The 19563-nt window shown below is 41.1% G+C and overlaps 1 protein-coding gene and 2 non-coding genes across 3 annotated transcripts in view; all 3 read right to left on the minus strand.

Annotated features, from left to right (window-relative positions):
- bbs9 (Bardet-Biedl syndrome 9) overlaps positions 1 to 17367 on the minus strand; it is a 149625-nt gene extending 132258 nt beyond the window's left edge. The window contains exons 1-8 of the mRNA XM_051076228.1: positions 17254 to 17367; positions 15523 to 15641; positions 14959 to 15109; positions 11800 to 11864; positions 11585 to 11698; positions 6412 to 6586; positions 1646 to 1730; positions 416 to 599 (exon numbers count right to left, since the gene is read on the minus strand). Of these exons, the coding sequence (XP_050932185.1) occupies positions 416 to 599; positions 1646 to 1730; positions 6412 to 6586; positions 11585 to 11698; positions 11800 to 11864; positions 14959 to 15109; positions 15523 to 15634 (886 nt within the window). The 5' untranslated portion in view covers positions 15635 to 15641; positions 17254 to 17367. The remainder of the gene's footprint in view (positions 1 to 415; positions 600 to 1645; positions 1731 to 6411; positions 6587 to 11584; positions 11699 to 11799; positions 11865 to 14958; positions 15110 to 15522; positions 15642 to 17253) is intronic.
- An 840-nt stretch (positions 17368 to 18207) lies between these two features.
- Positions 18208 to 18279, minus strand: trnap-agg (transfer RNA proline (anticodon AGG)). The gene has a single exon. It is a non-coding gene; the product is annotated as a tRNA-Pro (tRNA).
- A 926-nt stretch (positions 18280 to 19205) lies between these two features.
- On the minus strand, positions 19206 to 19277 carry trnap-agg (transfer RNA proline (anticodon AGG)). Its single transcript has one exon. It is a non-coding gene; the product is annotated as a tRNA-Pro (tRNA).
- Between the last annotated feature and the right edge of the window lie 286 nt (positions 19278 to 19563).

The raw sequence follows: 19563 nt of genomic DNA on the forward strand, positions 1-19563 counted from the left end.
TGTCCACATTCCTCAAGAACAACAACAGCTTTTCTTGCCTGTTTCTATTTTCTGTTTAATCTCTGGCAATTCCTGATAAAGTGCCAAATGCTACTGACTAAGAAGTGTGAATCCACCTGACAGTGTGACCTTTGAACTTCTGCCCTCTGTGAATTGTGATGCAAACATCTGACCTATGTGTTTCTATGGGAATAAACTGCCTCCAAACTGATCACTGCCTTTAAGATACTCTCTGTAGATCTGTTTCTACCACCCCAGCCAATCAGTATTAAGTCCTTAACTGGATCAGCTGTGCAGCAGAGCTGAAAAAAATCTTGTAGGATAAGAAGAGCATAAGAACTGTAAATGTGAAACATCCCTTTATAGCTGTAGCACTGTTTAAGCCCAGCGTTACAAGTCTGGCATCCTGGTTTACCTGAGGCGTAGGGGAGGAAGCAGCTGGGGTTGAACTCCAGCTTCTTCATGAAGCGGATCTGACCATTGTCACGGAGACAGTAGAGGTTCCTCTCACCCAGGACGAAGATGGAGGAGGAGGAGTGGGAGAAGGAGGGCAGAGAGAGGTCCAGGGCCTGTTCTCCCAGGACAAACGTCCAGTCAGGCTGGAGGAGAACACACGAACACACAAACACACACACACACACACACACACACACACACACACACACACACACACACACACACACAAACTCCTGTTAAAACACACTTTCCTCATTTCAAAAACAACAAGCATGACATGTACTATGACTGACACATGTACTATCTGCACACCCTTCACAAAATGTTTACGCAGTCACTGAAATCCATCTCTTTTCTTCTGTGTTCCCACTTTATGAGGTCAGAAATCTGGACAAATACATTTAAGTGCTTTGAATACAGACATGTAGTCTGTGTACATTGGCATTCATGGGTCTTATGCTTTTGTACTGCTGTGGGAAAACTCAGATATTTGTGTACTCTGAAGTTTTATACATGAGGATGATCCAAATACAGTTCATATTCAACTGAATATCTGTGGGAAAGGCAGGAGCACTAAAAAGTTATGTTGTCATTTTTCCTAATCGAAATTCAACACATTCTCTGGCATTACAAATTCAGACTTATAAAAATCAATATGATTTATGTTTATGGGTAAATGCCATATGTGCTGGTTGTGCTCGTTTCTTTTTACATTCTTTGCTCTACTGCCAAGTTTTTGTATATTGCTGCTCTTTAAAATCTTTGGCAGACTTTTTTTGTGATTTCTTCTTATCTATCTATTATTATTATTGTTATTATTGTTATTATTATTATTATTATTATTAGCATCATTATCATTATGCGCAGCGGCACTAGCACTTTTATATATATTAGGCCTCTGAGAGACTTGCTAACTTGACCTCTGTGTCAATATTGTTATATTTTTAATGATGATCAATATTCCAGATAAAATTGAACTAGTTGTTATTAACTATACTTTGCCCACATACAACTTATAACACAGTTTACCTCAAATACTCCACCCTAACCTGACCACGTCACAGAGTGGAGAAATACAAAATGTTTTGTCTGTTGACTTTGTTGCTGATCTGGGTGAGGACAGAAACAAAACAAAAAACAAAAAATCTTTATGAGTGTATCCCTGCTGGTTGTTGTGTTTAGGACTCACCGTCAGCCTCTTGCTTCCTGTCTTCAGGGGCAGGTCAGGATCCTGTCGACTCTCTGCCTCTGTAGCCACAGCCAGAGTCTCATACCTGAGAGTAAGAGAGGCACAAACAACTGTTTACACAAACTTGTGAATGTCTGTGGATAATGTTCAATTTCCTATTAAAATCAGTGTTGGCGTGTTGTTTGATGACGATGTTGTTTTCTAAGCCATTATTGCACACACATGCAGAGCTATTTGAGACATGTAAATGTATCAAATCTACATGTGGTCATAGATTCACAGATTTGGGTACATTTATCAACATTATAACTTAATTTGTGCATTTAAATATATTTAATCAGAGTTTTCACTCAGTAGGTTAGTGTTGGCCGTTGATGGAGCTGGAAATGAAATGCCTTGCTCGAGGACACCTTGCACTGTGCAGAAAGCATTGAAGTATTCCCATCAGATATTCCCCAGCCAGTCTAAAAACTCAAATTAGTGACTCTCTGGTTACAAATTTTGCTTCTTTTACCACCAGCCCAAGACCACAACAACATCAGTAATTTCCCTGAGAGAAATTCCGTCTGTAGGGCCAGGGCAGAAATCCTAGTACACATCATTTATTCACATTTAAATAAAGTTGAACACTGTGGAACATGTTCATTATTTAAAAAATCCATGGCTGGCGTTTTATATTCTCCTTCTTCTTTACAGCTTCTGTCAGGTCAGTCAACACGCCGCTGACCTGCTGTTCCCCGGAACTGTGGTCTATCAGTTTTAATCAGTGCGCTGTTGGCAACTAGATGAGGATAAAGTGGTCAGACTGATCTGTGGTCAGTTGATTTTGGCATCTTCAGCATCAGGAGTTTTCCAGTAAGAAGCTGGCAGTCAAAGCAGTTTGGCGGGAATCTCTGCTTCTCCTCTAACACCTGGATGAACGGAGAACTCCATACCCAACCCAGCCTGACTCCGAACCGCAGACCAAACACTAAATAATTGCTGATTTATCCTCTCACAATTTTGTCACTCTGTAATGCACATTTGGAACACAAACCTGCTGTTAATCAAGGCTGTCAGGTCTGAAATCTACCCTAAATCGTATGGACCATAATCCAATATGGCTGCCACATTATGGACGAGTGATTCATACCAGTCATCTTTATACCACGAAGACACTAAACAACTAAAGTGCCTACTGCCATCATTCCATAAAATTTTGTAGAGACACTCACAGTATCCAGAGGATTAATTGTGCTTCTTGTTTGTCCCTCTGTTCATCTTTGCTTGTGTGCATCTACCTGGGCATAACAATCCAGTTTCCTCCTTCCACCAATTCACTGAAGCTAGCTGCATAAAAGCCCCAGTCCTTCACACAAGTCCTCTCCAGACTGCTTAGTGAATCCACACGGTACTAACCCTACAAACAACTTGTCCTTATCTTAAAGAAATACCCATTTGCCTGCCGCCCTCAGCTCCTCATCATCTTTGTCAGCTGAACTACAGACCTCCACCTGCCCCACGCCATATTCAGCCCAGACTCAGCCTGTCCCGCTCCACCAAGAGGGATCAACTTCATTTACAAGCTTTGCAGTAAACTTCTTCTATTTGAACTCATTACTGATCATATGTTACCAAAAAGCCAAAAAGTGCTGTCACTCCTACTACAGCTCTAATACTTTTTGTACTCATTTACTTTTTACTTTTTGCATAGAAGATGAAACTGTCGCATCACTGCCCACCCCATTACCTGGACAACATTTCAGTTTTATACCTGAATAGAATGGCTTACCATAAACAACCCTAAAAGTGACGCTAATTCGTCATAACATTGTATATAAAAAGGCAAATGAAGTGTTCTACACTTTGATTTACAGTTTTGAACTCATCCGTACAGTAGCAGTACCCACTGAGCTCCTATGAGAAACGGTGGGTAGACTAACGAGCTGCTTCATGGATGACTGCCAGTAAAGAAACCTTTTCATCACACCGTGACCGTTTCCTGGGGAAGAAAACTGACTTAAAAATATATTAAACATGTCAGAGGTTTTAAGCTTTTAAAGCAGCACTCAAGGGATCGACAGGCCAAATCCTGAATGGGTGAATGGATTAAATTCAGCCTAATAATACTAAAACAACACTATAAAATAACTGTATTCTTTCACTCTGTTTTGATATTTCAATTCTAGCCTTCACTTAGATGTTTTACTAATGATGGGATATGAGGTAGCATGAATGAATTAAAACTATGCATGCGTCTACGTGTGTGTAGAACTCCACTGGCTAGAAGTTGGTCGGATGTTGATTTAAGTGTTATGAAAGAGGGTAAAAATCATACAAAGCCCTGTGTGTACAAGAGAAAAATAAATAAAAAAATCCCACAGCTATCGGATTATTCACCTGCATGCCTAACATCTAAGGAGGGAGAACAACGCAAACACACTCACACACACACACCATTGAACAACAAACACTTGGAAACGTTTTTCTTTGTTTGCTATTTGAAAGCATTTGCAGCAAACATGGTGTGCTCTCTTACACATGTGGACACAGTTTTGGTAGGGCCATACTCTCTCTCTCTCTCTTTCTCTGTGTGTGTGTGTGTGTCTGTGTGTGTGTGTGTGTGTGTGTACAGGCAGTATCAGTCATCATGCAGAGTTTAGGACACTGAGGTTGGGGAAACAGTCATCTCATTTATATGAAAGAGGATCTCCTTGAAAAACTCCACAAACAAACACACACTCATTTACCTTAAACATATACATCATACAAGCATATACACACTGTTTGCACACATACGCATATTATACAAGCACACACTACATGCATATGCACTCTTGGTGTCATGGATAAACACAAACTAAAATCTCAAAGCTTACGCCAACACACACACAGCGACCAAATCAAGCTCTCATTCATCAGGGCAGGAGAAGGTCCAACAAGCTAAATAAACTGAGCGAGGCAGAACAGTTTGACCAGTCATCTGATATTAAATGTATAACAGTCAGGGAAGCCCTGACCCCGTCATCTGATATGGAATATATATAACAGCCAGTAAACCATAACACATTGGTGCCTGGTTGTGTAAATGTTTCTCTACTCAAGATTTCGCTGATTCTAAATATGACCTGAGATAGATGAAAATGGTGAACCAAGCCTTTAACAAAGAAATGTCTCAGGCAAAGAGAGAGAGAACGGTAAAACACCTGCAGTTATTGAGCTCCTGTGAACAGCTCTGTGCTCTGCAGCGAATATGGCCTAATGAACATAGTCACAATTGCAGGTTATGTGAAGATCTCTGACACAGAAAGGCTTCTGGCTGGATAAACTAGCACATTTCCTGAGAATCCCACACATTCAGAAACGACCAGAGCTGTGACGAACAATTACTGCTGAATGATCAATCACTGTATGTAATAGCACTTTTCTGAAAAGGCCAAAAGTCTTTTAATCACTTGGCCAGTCTATCCAGTGCTTCACAACCCAGAGATGGTTGGTTTACTATTAGATGAGATAAAGAAAAAAAGCAAATCTTCAAAACTGGAACAAGAGAGTATTTGTTGTTTTTTGCTTGACTAATTGTTAATAAACTGTCAGTATGGTTGCCATTCATTACTTATTTGTCAACTAATTAACTGATTAATCAGCTCATTAGGCTTAAATATATTCAAAAGAAATTCAGACTTATATAAAGCTGATGCTTTTGGAGATTATCATTATCAATTTAACCTCCCTATTTTATAAAAAGTGAAATGAAAGGGAAACTACTCAATGTTTGCCACTTTTGTTTGATAAATTAAGAATTACTGTTTCCTGTCATTCACGTGTTTCAGCCTGACAGATGGAGGGATGAACTGCTTGAGAGGAAGAGTTGTCCTGTTTGGATTCACACACATCTCTGCATTTCTACTGAATGGTTATATCTATTGAGAAACAAAAATCTTAGGAATGTTTTGGCCTTTTTCAAACTGAGCATGTCAAAGGTCACCAGACAAGCTACCTCTGATATTGTAAAGTAAACATAAAGGCGCATGAAGGGCCAAATATTAAATCGGATATCATGTCAGTTTGAGGTGTATACACTAAACACTGTAATAGGAAATAACAAGCTTGTTGCTATTGCAGTGTTGTTGTGTATGTAAAGGTACTCAGTGTCTGCTGGGCTCTATGTAATTTACTCTATGTGCATTGCAGAGGCATGTTTGTGTGTATCCAGGGAGAAGAGTGAAGTCAGCGTTTCCACAGTGATATCTAGTCTGGAGAATCTCTTGATACTGGTGGGGGGCATCCAGATAACAAACAGCTGGGAGAGAAAACTACACACACGCATAATGTACACCCACACAGGCTGTAAGACTTCTAAAAGCTCTCCATGCCTCAGCCAGAGGGAAAGGGGAAGTGTGTGTGTGCTTACATTACAGTGAGGTACTTTCCGATCAAACTGTGTGTGCGTGCGTGTGTCTGTTTTGGTCCAACCAGGCGAGCCATAGAGCGAGAGCAGATGCCTTTAAGATGGTGAAGCTTTAGTCAGTGCTGCTCACTAACCATCAACAGCTGATAATAAAGACAGTGAATGACATCAGATAACCTCAAATAGCTTCATAGCTGCTACAACCTACAGACTGGAACTGGCAAAGTGACGTGCATTCATTTGGGGAATTTTCTGTTAACGAGCACTGATCAAACAAGGTCTAAAACACATGGTTGTGCCATCAGCATATGAAAAATGCATCCCTCTGTCTCTTAGCATAAAATACAATATGCAATACTTTTATCTAAAAACCTACTTGTAGCTTTCCAGCTGGCGTGCAGAGGACACGGTGAGGAAGCTGTCTGTTCTGGTGTTGTAGACCAGCGGGCCTGGCAGCAGGAAACCAGGGAGGAACCTGCCGAAGGAGTAACTGTCCTGCTCGAAGAACATCAGCATCCCATCCATAGACTGGATACACAGGGAGTGGTGACCTGATTGGAGGGTGGAGGAGGGACAAAGGAGATGATTCAGTCACTCTTGTTCCATAAAGACCAAATTCAGTTGGACACACTCACATGCTGGGTATGTATGATATATTTAAAAACATTGATCAACAAAAACTTCAACAACAACAGAAAATTCTCCAACCAAGTCTTCAAACTAAACGTGAACAATTAATCGTAAAAAATCGACAGCAGGCTTTTAGCTCTATATACACTTTTACCTTTAGACCAGGTCAGATGGTATAGCAATCAACCCTTACTGTGGCTTTTTTATTCTGCTTTACCTACATTCCTTTAGCTTTTTTTCTCAGACAGTGCATGCAAGAAAAATTAAATCAGTCTAGCTGAAGTTTATAAAGTCTGTTTTTTTAGCAAAGGAAGTTTAATTTGGACAAACTGTTCAAACATGTATAAGCAGAATTACTACTGGCAAACAGGCACTCTTTGGGCTCCATGTTTTGTTTTATGACAGCTGTGACTCTGCAGTTTCAAACTTTAAATGCAATAAATACAAGTACCAGTGATCCTGAACAACACTCATGGCTTCTGTTTCATTTCAGCAGTGATGTCGTGTTGCGCTGCGAGGTGTGTTTCTCCCTCTGGCTGAATCTGATATCTCCATTAACACCTCCACACACACACACACACACCTGGCTCTGGATATGAAAGTGTGCAGCAGTGTGTGTTTGTTAGGAAAGGCTTGAAGTAGGACATACTAAGCCCTAATACACAAACACACAGCAACACACAAGGCCATAAAGCAGTGGGGCTATGTGACCAGAGAACTATAATTAGGCCTCAACGCGCTATTAAAACTCACACTGCCATCAACTAGAGGTCAGGGAGACAGCCACCTACAGCGCAACACGCAGACACACATACACTCACACACTCAACATCTATCACCAAGGATTTAGAAAGAAAAGCCGCACACTCCTACACACCTACCCTGTGTAAACATGTGTGTGTGTGTTTGAGTGATGAGCGGAGTTCAGGGTGGCCATTAACACAGTGAAGGACAAGGTCTCTCATGCCACAGACACACCCCATGAGTGCAGGTGTGTGTGTAACACAATGTTAGATTATGTGCCAATGGCAATTGTTGCAGCATCTGAGTATGTACATCTGCACAGGGATGGATTTATATTCATTTTTGAGTGTGTCTCAACACGTTGTCTTCAGTTCAAGCTCCCCGGTCATGAGTGTCTGCTGTTGTTTGTGTTTATTACTATCGCTATCCACTTTGATGTGGAAAATTTGTGGTGTGTGGACAAGCTGGGGTTATTTGTAATGACAGTGTCTCTTAAGCACTAAGGTTGTGTATTATTTTAAATCTGAACAAGTTTCTACTCATTGTTTCTTTTCCAAATCAACCCTGGTTCTGATTCTTCTCATGTTTGTAGGATTATCATGACAACCTTCCTGGAAAAACCTATGTAATTTTACAGTACAGTAAATTCAATACATTTGTCTAAAAGCAAGCATTGCAAAATTCAATATGTATAAAGAGGACATTTTGCAACTAACCAAACTATCTAAATTAACAGTCTCAGAACTTTGTCACTATTTTCCCTGTGATTATACTAAATTACACATTTCTTTCAAGGAAATGTTAATATATGACAAGGAAATTATTAGGAAATAATGGACCCATAAAATAAAGCATCTGTATTATATCCAGAACTCCCTGAAATATATCAGATGTGAGCAGCAAATCAAAACTGGGCGCAAGAGCCTGTGGTATAAAACAAAACATTAAAGCCAATTTTATGTTTCACCAGCTGTTGTTCAGAACAGGACTCCAAAAACAGCTGGATACCTGAGGAGTGGACCCGTCCTCCCAGACAAACACATTTGTGGGTCCGTCAGGTGTCTGGTGGTCATTTCCCACCCTGAAGACCAGACCGAGGGTCAAAACAATACACCACTCAGACAGCCTGACACGGCACTGTATCATCAATAATAAGAGAAGTGCTACATACTGAAAATAAGAGCCGAGCCGTGCCGTAATAGCAACCGTGCGTGTGTAATTCCACACACCCACACCCAGGTATAATGTGCCAGTATGAGAGCGCCGCCGCTCAGACACAGCGGAGGAAACAGGCCTGTATTAGCGTCATTAATAAGACATGTTGAACAAGCACACAGAGCAGCCAACAAAGCACAGAGACTGGCCGCACACTGGCAGCGGGCAGAGCCTCGCCTCTGTGTGTGAGCGTGTATGTATGAGTGAATGAGAGAGTGTGTGGGTGAAGGAGAGTGTGTGAGAAAGAGAGAGTCCTCGCACACTCATGGGTCAGGGAGTGTGTGTGTGCCAATTTGTTTTATGGATGAGTGTATGTACATGTGTCTGTGTGTGTGGGTCTATATGTGTGTGTACATATGTACATATATGTATATATATATGCATCTGATCAAAGCTTGAAAAGGCTCGTCCACACTTGCTGTGTGTGTGTGTGTGTGTGTGTGTGTGGCCTGAATGTGACCCAAACCCAAAGGCAGCCCAGCTATTAGAGCAGTATTAGTACAGAGCTGCTATTACAGTGCCTACAGCACTGCTAAATGGCTGCTATTATAGACCCACACACACACACACACACACATTCACGTGTAAGAGCAGACACGACTTGCAAAAACACTCACAGACACACACACAAAACGACATATTCGGACACTCAGCTGGTCTGGCCTCAGAGCTGTGACCATCACTCTGTGCTCGGTAAACCGACACAGAAAACACCCTCCGGCGTCGGCATGTGTGTGTCTTTGAGGATGAATATATTTCTGTATTTGTACATGAATGTGGGCTTTTGCATACAGTATGTCTGCAAGTCATTATGAGCGATGAGTGTGTGTGTTGCAGCCAATGAACTGTGAGATCAGCTCATTTTTGTGTAAACTGTGTGAAACAGCGAGCAGCTTACCCGACTCAGACCTGCTCAGATGATCCAAAGCACTCTGTACGAGGCAACTAAAACAACCTCCTCTGTATCAATGATGGCAAATAAAATGTGTATCTATGAGAGTGGAGTGAGGGAATGATGGAAAATAAAGATCACTCCAGCAGGTTACAGGACCTGTGCCTAGACATTTTATTCCTTTACATTTTGCAAATTGACATTTTGACTTTCAGCTGTTTTAATTTTCTGTCTCAACTTTGTCAGTTATCAATGCTGCCTTTTAATCTTGGTCATCTTGATGAACAAAAATTATTCCTCATGTCCAGTGGACTAACCTGGTTGATTAAAGACAGATAAAACCTAAAAACAGTTTCAGAGTTTAAAATATCATTGTGCACAGTGTTTTGCTTGAGCCCTGTAATCCAACCAGGGGAGATAGTTTACAAACGTACACATTCTGCTGAAGTGTCCTAGAGCAAGACACTGAACCACTACTAGATCCAGAGGTGCTATACCCTGCTGGATGAATGGTACTTTCCCTAACATACAGATTCCCATTATGCTTCATGCTATGGTAAATACAACTGCAGGGCCTGCACTGCCATCTAGTGGTGACAACAGGAGGGAGCAGGAGGAGAGAGGATGACATCAATTATAGAGGAGAGGTGAGGTGGGGAAAGAAGAGTAGAGGTTTGTATATGAATGCATGTATTTTTTTGAGTGATTATCATGTGTTTAAGTATGTGGTTGCACGTGCAACTGTGCAAGATTATACATGTGTCCTGTGCTGCTGGATTTGTATACGTTACTGTCAAATGCAGCCACGCAAACCTGTACGTGTGTGTGCATCAGTGTGTGTCGGGGACAAATTCTGCACGTGTTTGCTGGAGAGCAGGAGTGTGTGTGAGAGCTCACATGACACATCCAAAATCATCACACTGTACAGTGTGGTAATACCAGAAAAGAGCATGTGGAAACACACAGACACACAGGTTCACAGTACTCACTGTGCACGTGCATTCAGGACAGGCCAGGGGTATTGGTTTTAATGAGCCCACACTGTTCTTTCTATCAATCAAACACACACATGCATGTGCACACACACACAGACTCTATAAACATGGAGTCAATGAAGGGTCCGTGATGCCAGGCCACAGAGTCTGGCAGTTTCTCCCCTCACACACACACACCTTGACAATACAGCCTTTATTTGGAAATGCCATTTTCTCTGCTTTAAAGGGGGTTCCCCATGTGAGTATGTCTGTCGCTCTGTGTGTGTGTGTGTGTGTGTGTTTTTCTTGGATGCAGACTACTCGAGGGCTTTCCCCTACTTGGTTTTTCCAAGAGCCCAACTGACGGGCGAGAGAGCAGCTATATGACCCCTCTCTCTCTCACTCTCTCTCTCTCTCACTCTCTTTCCATCCTTCGCTCTTCTTAGAGACTTTTATAGTTTTATGTATTTGTCCAGTTCAGCCAATTACCACTTTTGCCAAGACACATGGACAGATGTTCACTCTCACACACACGTTTGTACCTCTACACTTGTGAGGACCCTCACTGACATAATGCATTCCTAACCCTAACCCTGAGCTAAAACATCACGATTAAACACCTAAACTAACACCAAACTCTAACCTTAACCATAAAACCAAGTCTAAATTCTCAAACAGCTCTCTGAATGTGCAGCTCTCAGTGGAGACAGTCTGGTCCTCACAAAGATACAAGCACAGAAGTACACACACACACAAGTCTGGTAAAATAGTAAAAGTACCTTATACCGCCAGCCACTGTTCAGGAGGACATAAAATGTACGTGCTTTTGAAAATCTGTGACTACATGCTGCTGTTGTCTGAGTGGTGGTTCTAAGAGATGTAATTATACACAAATAGTTCTGTGCTATTCCAGGATGGTTTAACATCTCTTAGAATCAGTTCTATAACACTCCTGGTGTTATTTTTGTAATGTAATGCCAAAGAAAAGTTGTAATTCTAGAATTGTGTGCCTGTGTTTTTGACCTGAAGCTTTTCCTGGTAAACTGATCAGATAACAAGTTGCCAAATGAAAGCATTTAAATTGCCAGTCAAACCTGTGACTCCTCCAAAGGTGCCATAAGTCATGTTGCAGGCCGTTCTTTGCAGGTTGTGTTCATAAATTAACTTCAGCTGGTACTGGTCACCATGCTCCACGTTCCCTGCAGTGCCTGGAAACACACAAGCACAAATCAGACAAAAAAAAAAAATCACACACAAAATAAGATGAAAGTTACTCTAGCAATTCTAGCATTTAGCTGCTCATGTGTACCTGAAACAGAGTAGACGGACAGTTTCCTGGGGTGAAGAACTGCCAGATGGAGAAGCTCTGAACACCTGAAATAAGAGCAGAAACATACTCAGTTAGATGACAATCATCACACATCCACTATCACAATCACTGGTCAATAATATGATAGCCAACTGAAACACTCATCACTTGCCGTAACATTAGTCTCAGTTAAATATCTTGTTCATTATGTTGGATATAAACTTCTGAAAATCCACAAAGAAGTTATAGTTTTAAGTAGAAACTGTGAACAGAACCAACTATCTATATATAACAGTAGAACCAGAGCTGTGGTTGAGCCCATGTTCTCAGCTAAAGCTAAAACTCATCCTTCTAAAATAATTACTGTGACAGCTGTTGGATTGTTTTAACTTTGGTTATGGCTGAGGTGTAGATGACGGTCTCGGTGATGCTGATCCAAGATTTTCACTTATTTACTTTACCACAAACCCACAGAGAAGGTATCTGTCCACTTTCTGGACCCAGAACAGATGCTTTCTTACTAACTTTCAACCACTGTTGTAATGTTTGTTGAGAGAAGAACAACAAGGGAGGAGAAAACCGGATCCCACAAGTTTTCTTTCTTGCATGAAAAACCACTCAAGTCAGTGCTGAAACAAAACCTTTCACCATCTGCCCACCTCGGTCTGCCCTGACAATATTTACAACGTGCTTCTCTGTCGAGGCCGGATTCCAAAATGTCCACCACCCTCCGAAGAATGCTGCGCCGAAAACCGCAGGTAACTAAACACGACGTCTTCCAAACAGACTGATTTAGTTGGATTCTGCTCCCAGCGTGATGATGTGGGAAGCCTTCGAGGCAAACCACCAGAGCTTTTCCCAGAAACCTCGCTTTCCGGGAGGTTCGTGTGCACCCACAGTAAGGCGATGGGAGGTACAGTATGTACACTGTTCAGATCAATGGGTAATTGTAACTTAATTGATAGGGGAAGATGTTTATGTCTAACTTGCTGTATATTTCAAAGTCTAGTTTGAATGGGCTGAGAGTAGAGGAGTGCACATTCTCACCACAGCAAACAATAACTGTGCTTGTCAGTCATTCAGCAGTGCAGACAGCCTGTGCATCACCGTTTAAAAGTTCAAAGTTTGCAGCTTCAGTCTCACATCTTCTCAGTTGTGCCACACACCACTGAAGAACCAGCTCCATTCTCCCTATTACAAGTCTATAAAGCATCACAGTGACGCTGAAGCTGACACTTTTTACTTTTAGAAGTGACTCACATCAGTGTGCCTGTAATGTCTAATTTAACATCATACTTTTCAAACCAGTCAAAGTAGAGATATAGCTGCAATCATTCCATTTTCTCAGACAGTGCATACTGGCAATTTTCAATTAAAAGAAAAATAAAAATGTTATTAACTTCAAGCTTTCTGCAGAATCACCCAAAGAGTTGAACTTCACATGCAGGTTAACGAGAGCTGACTCATTTCTTTCTACCTTCCACAAACTAAACTTGTTAATCACCCCTTGTGCATCACCACTACCCTGTAACTGGCCTCACATCATCCGATTCCTCCTGCTATCCTTCCTCTTTCCCACTTTGAAGCACTTGCAGTGAAGGGGTAATTTAATCATCTTTGCTCCAAAACAACTAAATTTTTACTGGAGGCATCTGCACATTTCACTTGACCTCAGCTCAGAGGGGTCAACTTTTCAAATTCAGTAATGCAGTGGAATAACAAAGCAGCATAGGGCCCTTGGGTTGTGACAGCTATGCTAGCAACTCAGTGGTTAGCCTGATGTTATGAGCACAACTATGTTTGGAGTGCTGGGTGGCTGATAGATCATGATAAATCATGAGGAGGGAGAGGAACTCCTGACAGAGTGGTTTTGGGTTAGCATGCATTGCAGAGGAAAAAAGACATGTTAATGTGGTGGTAAGTCACAGCAGGGATGGTTTTTCTATGAATGAAAAAGCAGCGTGATGAGTTATGAATGGGTGTTTCAGCCTGGTAGTTTAAAGTAAGGCTATATTACAAGCTATACTATGAATGCTTGTAATTCACAGAAGGTCATGACATAGAGCTAAAGAGAGACCTGTGATTCATTCCACATATGTAACACAAACAGAGATATGGCCATCACGGTGGCCAGAGAGCTGCCCTGTAATCTAAAGCTCAAAGGTTTAATTCCTGAAGCAGACCAGTGCCTCTGGCAAAAGCTCTGTGTCCTCTCCAACAGTAACCTCTGAGCTACTCTCTACAGAAAGCCATTTCTAATAATTTAGCTAATGCTCATATACAAGCTGATAGTAGAGGGAGGAGTTTAGCGATCAAAAAAGTCCAGAGTTATCTGTCAGACAAATCAAGCAATGTGAAGACTACTCTGTAGGCTTTGGGAATTTGTGATGGACATTTTTTAAATCATGTTTTCTGACATTTATGGGCCAAAATAATTATAGTCGATGAATTGAAAACATTAATTTAAGAAATTAAATTATATGCATTTAGTTACAACCCTCAAACAGAACAAGATTTGATTTGCATTTACTTTGCTTTGTGCCTTCAGTTCTTTAGAAGAGTGTAATCTGTTATTCACCCTCAGAAAATGAGACAGAGATCTGCACTCGTGAGACAGTGATTTAAGTTTGCTCTTTGGCAGAGCACATTAGGTTAATGCTAATTTGACCTACAAAACTAACACAGGTGCCTCACAGACAGGAATGCAGCCAATGAGACTGGAGGGAGGGGAGCTGAGAGATTAGCAACACTATCAATGATCCTGGTGTTAGAGCACAGATCTGTGGTGACTTGATTTATCAGGAGTGACACATGCAGTGTAAGAGTTGAAACTAGTAGTGAAACCAATAGTACCTAAATACTAGCAGTATAAATACTAACACACGCTTTTTCTTTTAGTTGAAAAGATCCAAAAACTGGAACATAATGTGTAATGTCTCTAACATTTACTACAACTTAAAATAAAACGTGCTGATGTTCAGCTCAACATCTGAAATTTACATCACAAACTGCATAAACTCTGTCCTGATGATTAAGGTGTTAAATGAAATGGCAGATATTTTCATAAAATATAACAATCTACAATCCACCATGGCTGCAGTACACATCCATTCTAACCCTTTGGTGGCCTTGGCCCAGGTTTGGTCCTGGTCTACTTACGAGACAAACTTGCCCACTTCCACCTGGATGATGGCATTTTGAAGCTGGACCTCCAGAAGCTGGGCATCAGCTACACTTCCGTCACTGGACTTATTGGTATGTGGGGAGAAGATCCGCAGCATTCCCATGTAGCTGCCTACCACCACTTTGTCTGTAAAGTAGATGTTCAACATGGATGTTACAATTCAAAATGGAAGTTGTTACCCCTGAACATCAACACAGAGTTTCACAACTAGGCTAACCTGAAGTGATCCAAAATATATAAGGAATATCTGATTTTGTGTTGTAACTGGCTGAAGTATTAGGTATAAAACACTACCACTGTGTTTTGGCTGTGGCTGGTTACATTTGTATTTACTCAAAACATGCATTGTGCATTTTGTATGCATGCACACATGTACGACTTTAATGTATATTTGTATCCACATAGTGTTTGTTGAAAGTGGTTTATTAAGAGGGAGACATAACAATGTCTAAACCTCAGCACGGGCACATTTCAGGTGAGGTACTGCAGTCTGTATGCTGTGTGACGGTTAGCATATCACTTCCTCACTGCACACTGACCATGTCCGGTGCCACTGTTGTCCACATCTCCGACACAGAGGCATCCCTGGTCAAACTCCTCCCCTTCGCCAAGAGCTGCCGACCACCAATCACGGGCTTTGAACAGAGACATGCTGCCTCTGAGACAGAGAGAGACAGGGTTAGATGGAATTAAACTGATGATGTATTAACAGTATCATCTTCTATTCACAGAGCAGATCCAGTCAGGTAGTTGGGAGGTTACCGTCCCTGCTCACTAGCACCACAAAAGTCAAACATTTCGCATGAAATTTATTCTGCCGCAAAGGTGCAGCTGAACTCATTGGTATGGTGATGGCTTTGACCATTATCCACTCAGCTAACACAAGAGGCTCTGAGCACTCTGTCCACCACACTGACAGACCTAGAAGGCAAGGTAGGTCACATGGTCCAAGGATTGAGCATGAGCAATGAAGGACAGTGGAGGAGGGGGGGGGCAAGCAGCTTTTCTACTCACTAAGTGCTGAGCAGGTGGAACAGGCAGCTAATCCAGACACAGAGAATCCCTCCTATCTACAGTATACTGCAATACAGACCTGAATGAGTGTTAAAGGAACATTACACCTACTACTACTACTGCCAGTTTCATCGAAGAGCAATGTTTTAAAAGCTCAAAATTATAACACTTAAAATGCCAGATATTTGCTGCATTCACAAGGACAAAGACCTGTATGCTTTTCTTCCAATGATACAGTATTGTTAGCTGCAGCACTATATGCTTCATTGACTTTCCTTTGCACAACCTGTTGTACATCCCATGCACTTTCTTCCAACTTATTAAGCTTTAATCAGTTAGCTGTGGATATATTTTAAATTAGCCTCAAACTTTAAGTTAAATCATTTTAATTGGTATTGTTCTTATCTGACCGCCTCCTTGATAATAAACGTGGAACAACAGTTCAGTTAGGATTCATGGGAAGTATCCTCCCTATTGAAGTGCCCTTGAGGAAGGTTCTGATCTAGCTACTGGCTCCAAATTGGATACAGTGGCATGTAAACATCTTATCCAGGTTTCTGAACATTCTTTGTTGGTACAGCACAGTGAGAAATCAAGACAGCCCTGCAAGTAAACAGTGAGAAACCTGGATACTATTATGATCATGTAATAAGGGATATGTATATCCAGGCTTTTCATGCTGTCATTTACAGCTGAGGTAGGGTATTTCAGATCATTCAGGCATTTTTTTAAAGGGGAGGGGGGGTTGCATTGTGGTCGTAAATATGTGTATATGCACATTGTTAAGAGTAAGTAGGTTTATGCTGCAAACAATAACTACATTCTAGGCGGAGACGGAGAAATTCACGAGTTAATAAGCTGTTGTAGCTGTCGTACTCGTCGGCTGGTTGGTATTCAACTCTGTGCACTCTTGGGCTTTAACAGCACATGACCAGACACCTGTGGGTTTATAGGGACACCCAGGAGGACTCATGTTAAGGCAAATTAGTCCTCTGCGACAGGGAAACTTTAATTAAGCATACGCGCATTCAAAAGCTGTTTTAAGTCAGTTACAAATCGAGGCATCTTGCACTGGTAAATTAGCTTGCAGCTAACGTCAAGCCCGATGAATTAACTTTAGCTTAGCCGGCTAATTAGCTAGCTCTTGAAGTTACCTGGGCACTAGCTAACAGGTTAAGAAAGAGTGTCGTTACTACTTTCACTGCTTCTCCGCCGATAACAAAACACGATCAGGTTTGTTCGCGGGTTTTTCTTACCTTAGCGTACACGAGCCAGACCGTTGAAGGACGACGGTTTGTTCCTCCTCGTTCACACAAAAATCACATTTCTCACCCTCTCGCTTGCAGCCATCGTCCTGTTGTCATGGCACTGACGCTCAACGGAGAAGCCGGTGCGGCTGTGCGCATGAACGGAAATACAGGGGCTGGCGGGAAAATGAGTTTTTTTGTTTGTTTGTTTTTTTTTTAACCACAGACTAGACACAGTCATATTCCTTGGAAAAATAAAGTTATGAAGAACAAATGATCACATCAGAGATATTATACAACATGTAACTCTGTCTGCAGATCTCTTTTAGCCTCTGTTTATGGTAACTGAACCGTTTTATATGTTTACAAATAATACTGTGAGTAACTAAGGTAATTTTTTTCTAACAGGCGTTGCCATCATTTTGAATACATATGCAATTAAAAGAAATTATATTAATTCATGTGTAAAAAAAAATACATTTTATTCAACACAGAAAAATTACAAATTCAAAGAAACCGTTAGAGCGAACGAAAATAAGTTATTTTGAAAATTAAAAAATTTAAGTCAAAGAACCTGCTAAACACCAGTAATGCACATTTGATTGTAGATAAAGATGGTGACTATAGATTATACATTACTGCCTTTAAACTGCATGACTTCAACCTGAATTGATTAATTATTTGGTTAGGTACAGTGTACAGTATTGTAGCAAAAACAAAAACACAATACGTGCTTAATACTAAATAAGTCATATACACTATCATATTATTCCTATATTATATAATACACTGCATATGAAAGTTAAAACCCTGCTTGTGGTGTTATCTGAGAAAGGACTGGAAGCTTTGCAAACACAATTCGCATCTTTCTGTGCGTTAAGAAGTTTGCATTGCTTATACAAACTTCTCTAAGGAGCAATTATGATTTAATTATATGTTTTGTCTTTTACAGTGAAAAGTGGAGGGCTCGTCCGGGATTTGAACCCGGGACCTCTCGCACCCTAAGCGAGAATCATACCCCTAGACCAACGAGCCACATGTAACGAAGGCCCGGCTATACCTTTCAGAGTTCACTGTACATGCCACGTTGCCCGGACCTCTCCGCTGTCCTCTCATGTTCACAGCTCAGCTTCACCTCTCTGGTGGCCGACTGCCATCTACAGGCGCTTGATTGTACCGCAGCATGCCCCGGTTCTACCGGACCTGCTGCAGCGGCGTCGACTCGGGCAACTTCATCATCACTTCAGCATAGGTGGGAGCTGAGCAGTGGTGGAAGAAGCAATCAGACCCTTTACATAAGTAAAAAATACCAATACAGGAATGTAAATGTTGTTATTTGTAGTAATGAAAAATCCTTTTCAAGTAAAAGCAGCAGAATGTGGTTCAGTTACCTGAAATCTGATCCTGACTACACTAGTTTTTATTTTTAACAATGTGTTGTATTTGAAAAGCTTGTTAAATCGTCCACTGTGTTAAACCTTCATCTTTAATTTAAATAGTATCTAAAGCCTGCACACAGTGCAGTGGAGTAGAAGTATATAATAGCATAAAATGGAAACACAAGTTTCTCAAAACTTTTCCACCACTGAAGAGAAGTATATTTACTGTACTGTACTGCACTTGAGTACAGTTTTGAAGTAACCAGATAACCTGAAGAGGTTCTTCCTACATAGATATATGTCACAGAAAATAGAATTGATGTTTATTATATTAGAGTGCTGTGGATTCATGGGATTTTAATCTGGAACTGTCATTTATTCCAAATGCTTATGTTGTTAGTCTGGCTTTGTAGTTGAGCTTAAGACTGAGGTCTGAACATGTGTGTTATCAGCAGTTCCACATTAAAATGACGGAGGGTTTTTGCTCTCATGACAGATTCATCTCCACCAGGGGATTAAACAGTAAAGTCTTGCAACTCAGCCACTTCATATCCAAGCATACTGTCAGTTTACAATAAAGAAGGGCTCGTCCGGGATTTGAACCCGGGACCTCTCGCACCCTAAGCGAGAATCATACCCCTAGACCAACGAGCCACAAGTACTACAAAAATGACCGATTGTTTCTGAGTTTTCAGGATGCCACGTTGGTCAGATTTCTTCAGATTATTGTCTTGTTACTTAGCGCCATCTGCAGGACAGTTATGGTAACGCCCACTGAAATCTCATGCTGTTTTACAGTCTGTGTCCTCAACCACACAAAACGGCAGCTGTTGTAAGCAAATACTACTACTTCACTTATACTTTATATTTTGGGGACTTTCTTACAAGGCCTCTAATAAAATTTCAGACAGAAATATTGTACTTTTATTCACTATATATT

The sequence above is a fragment of the Lates calcarifer genome, linkage group LG15, assembly GCF_001640805.2.
Source record: "Lates calcarifer isolate ASB-BC8 linkage group LG15, TLL_Latcal_v3, whole genome shotgun sequence".
NCBI lineage: Eukaryota > Metazoa > Chordata > Actinopteri > Centropomidae > Lates > Lates calcarifer.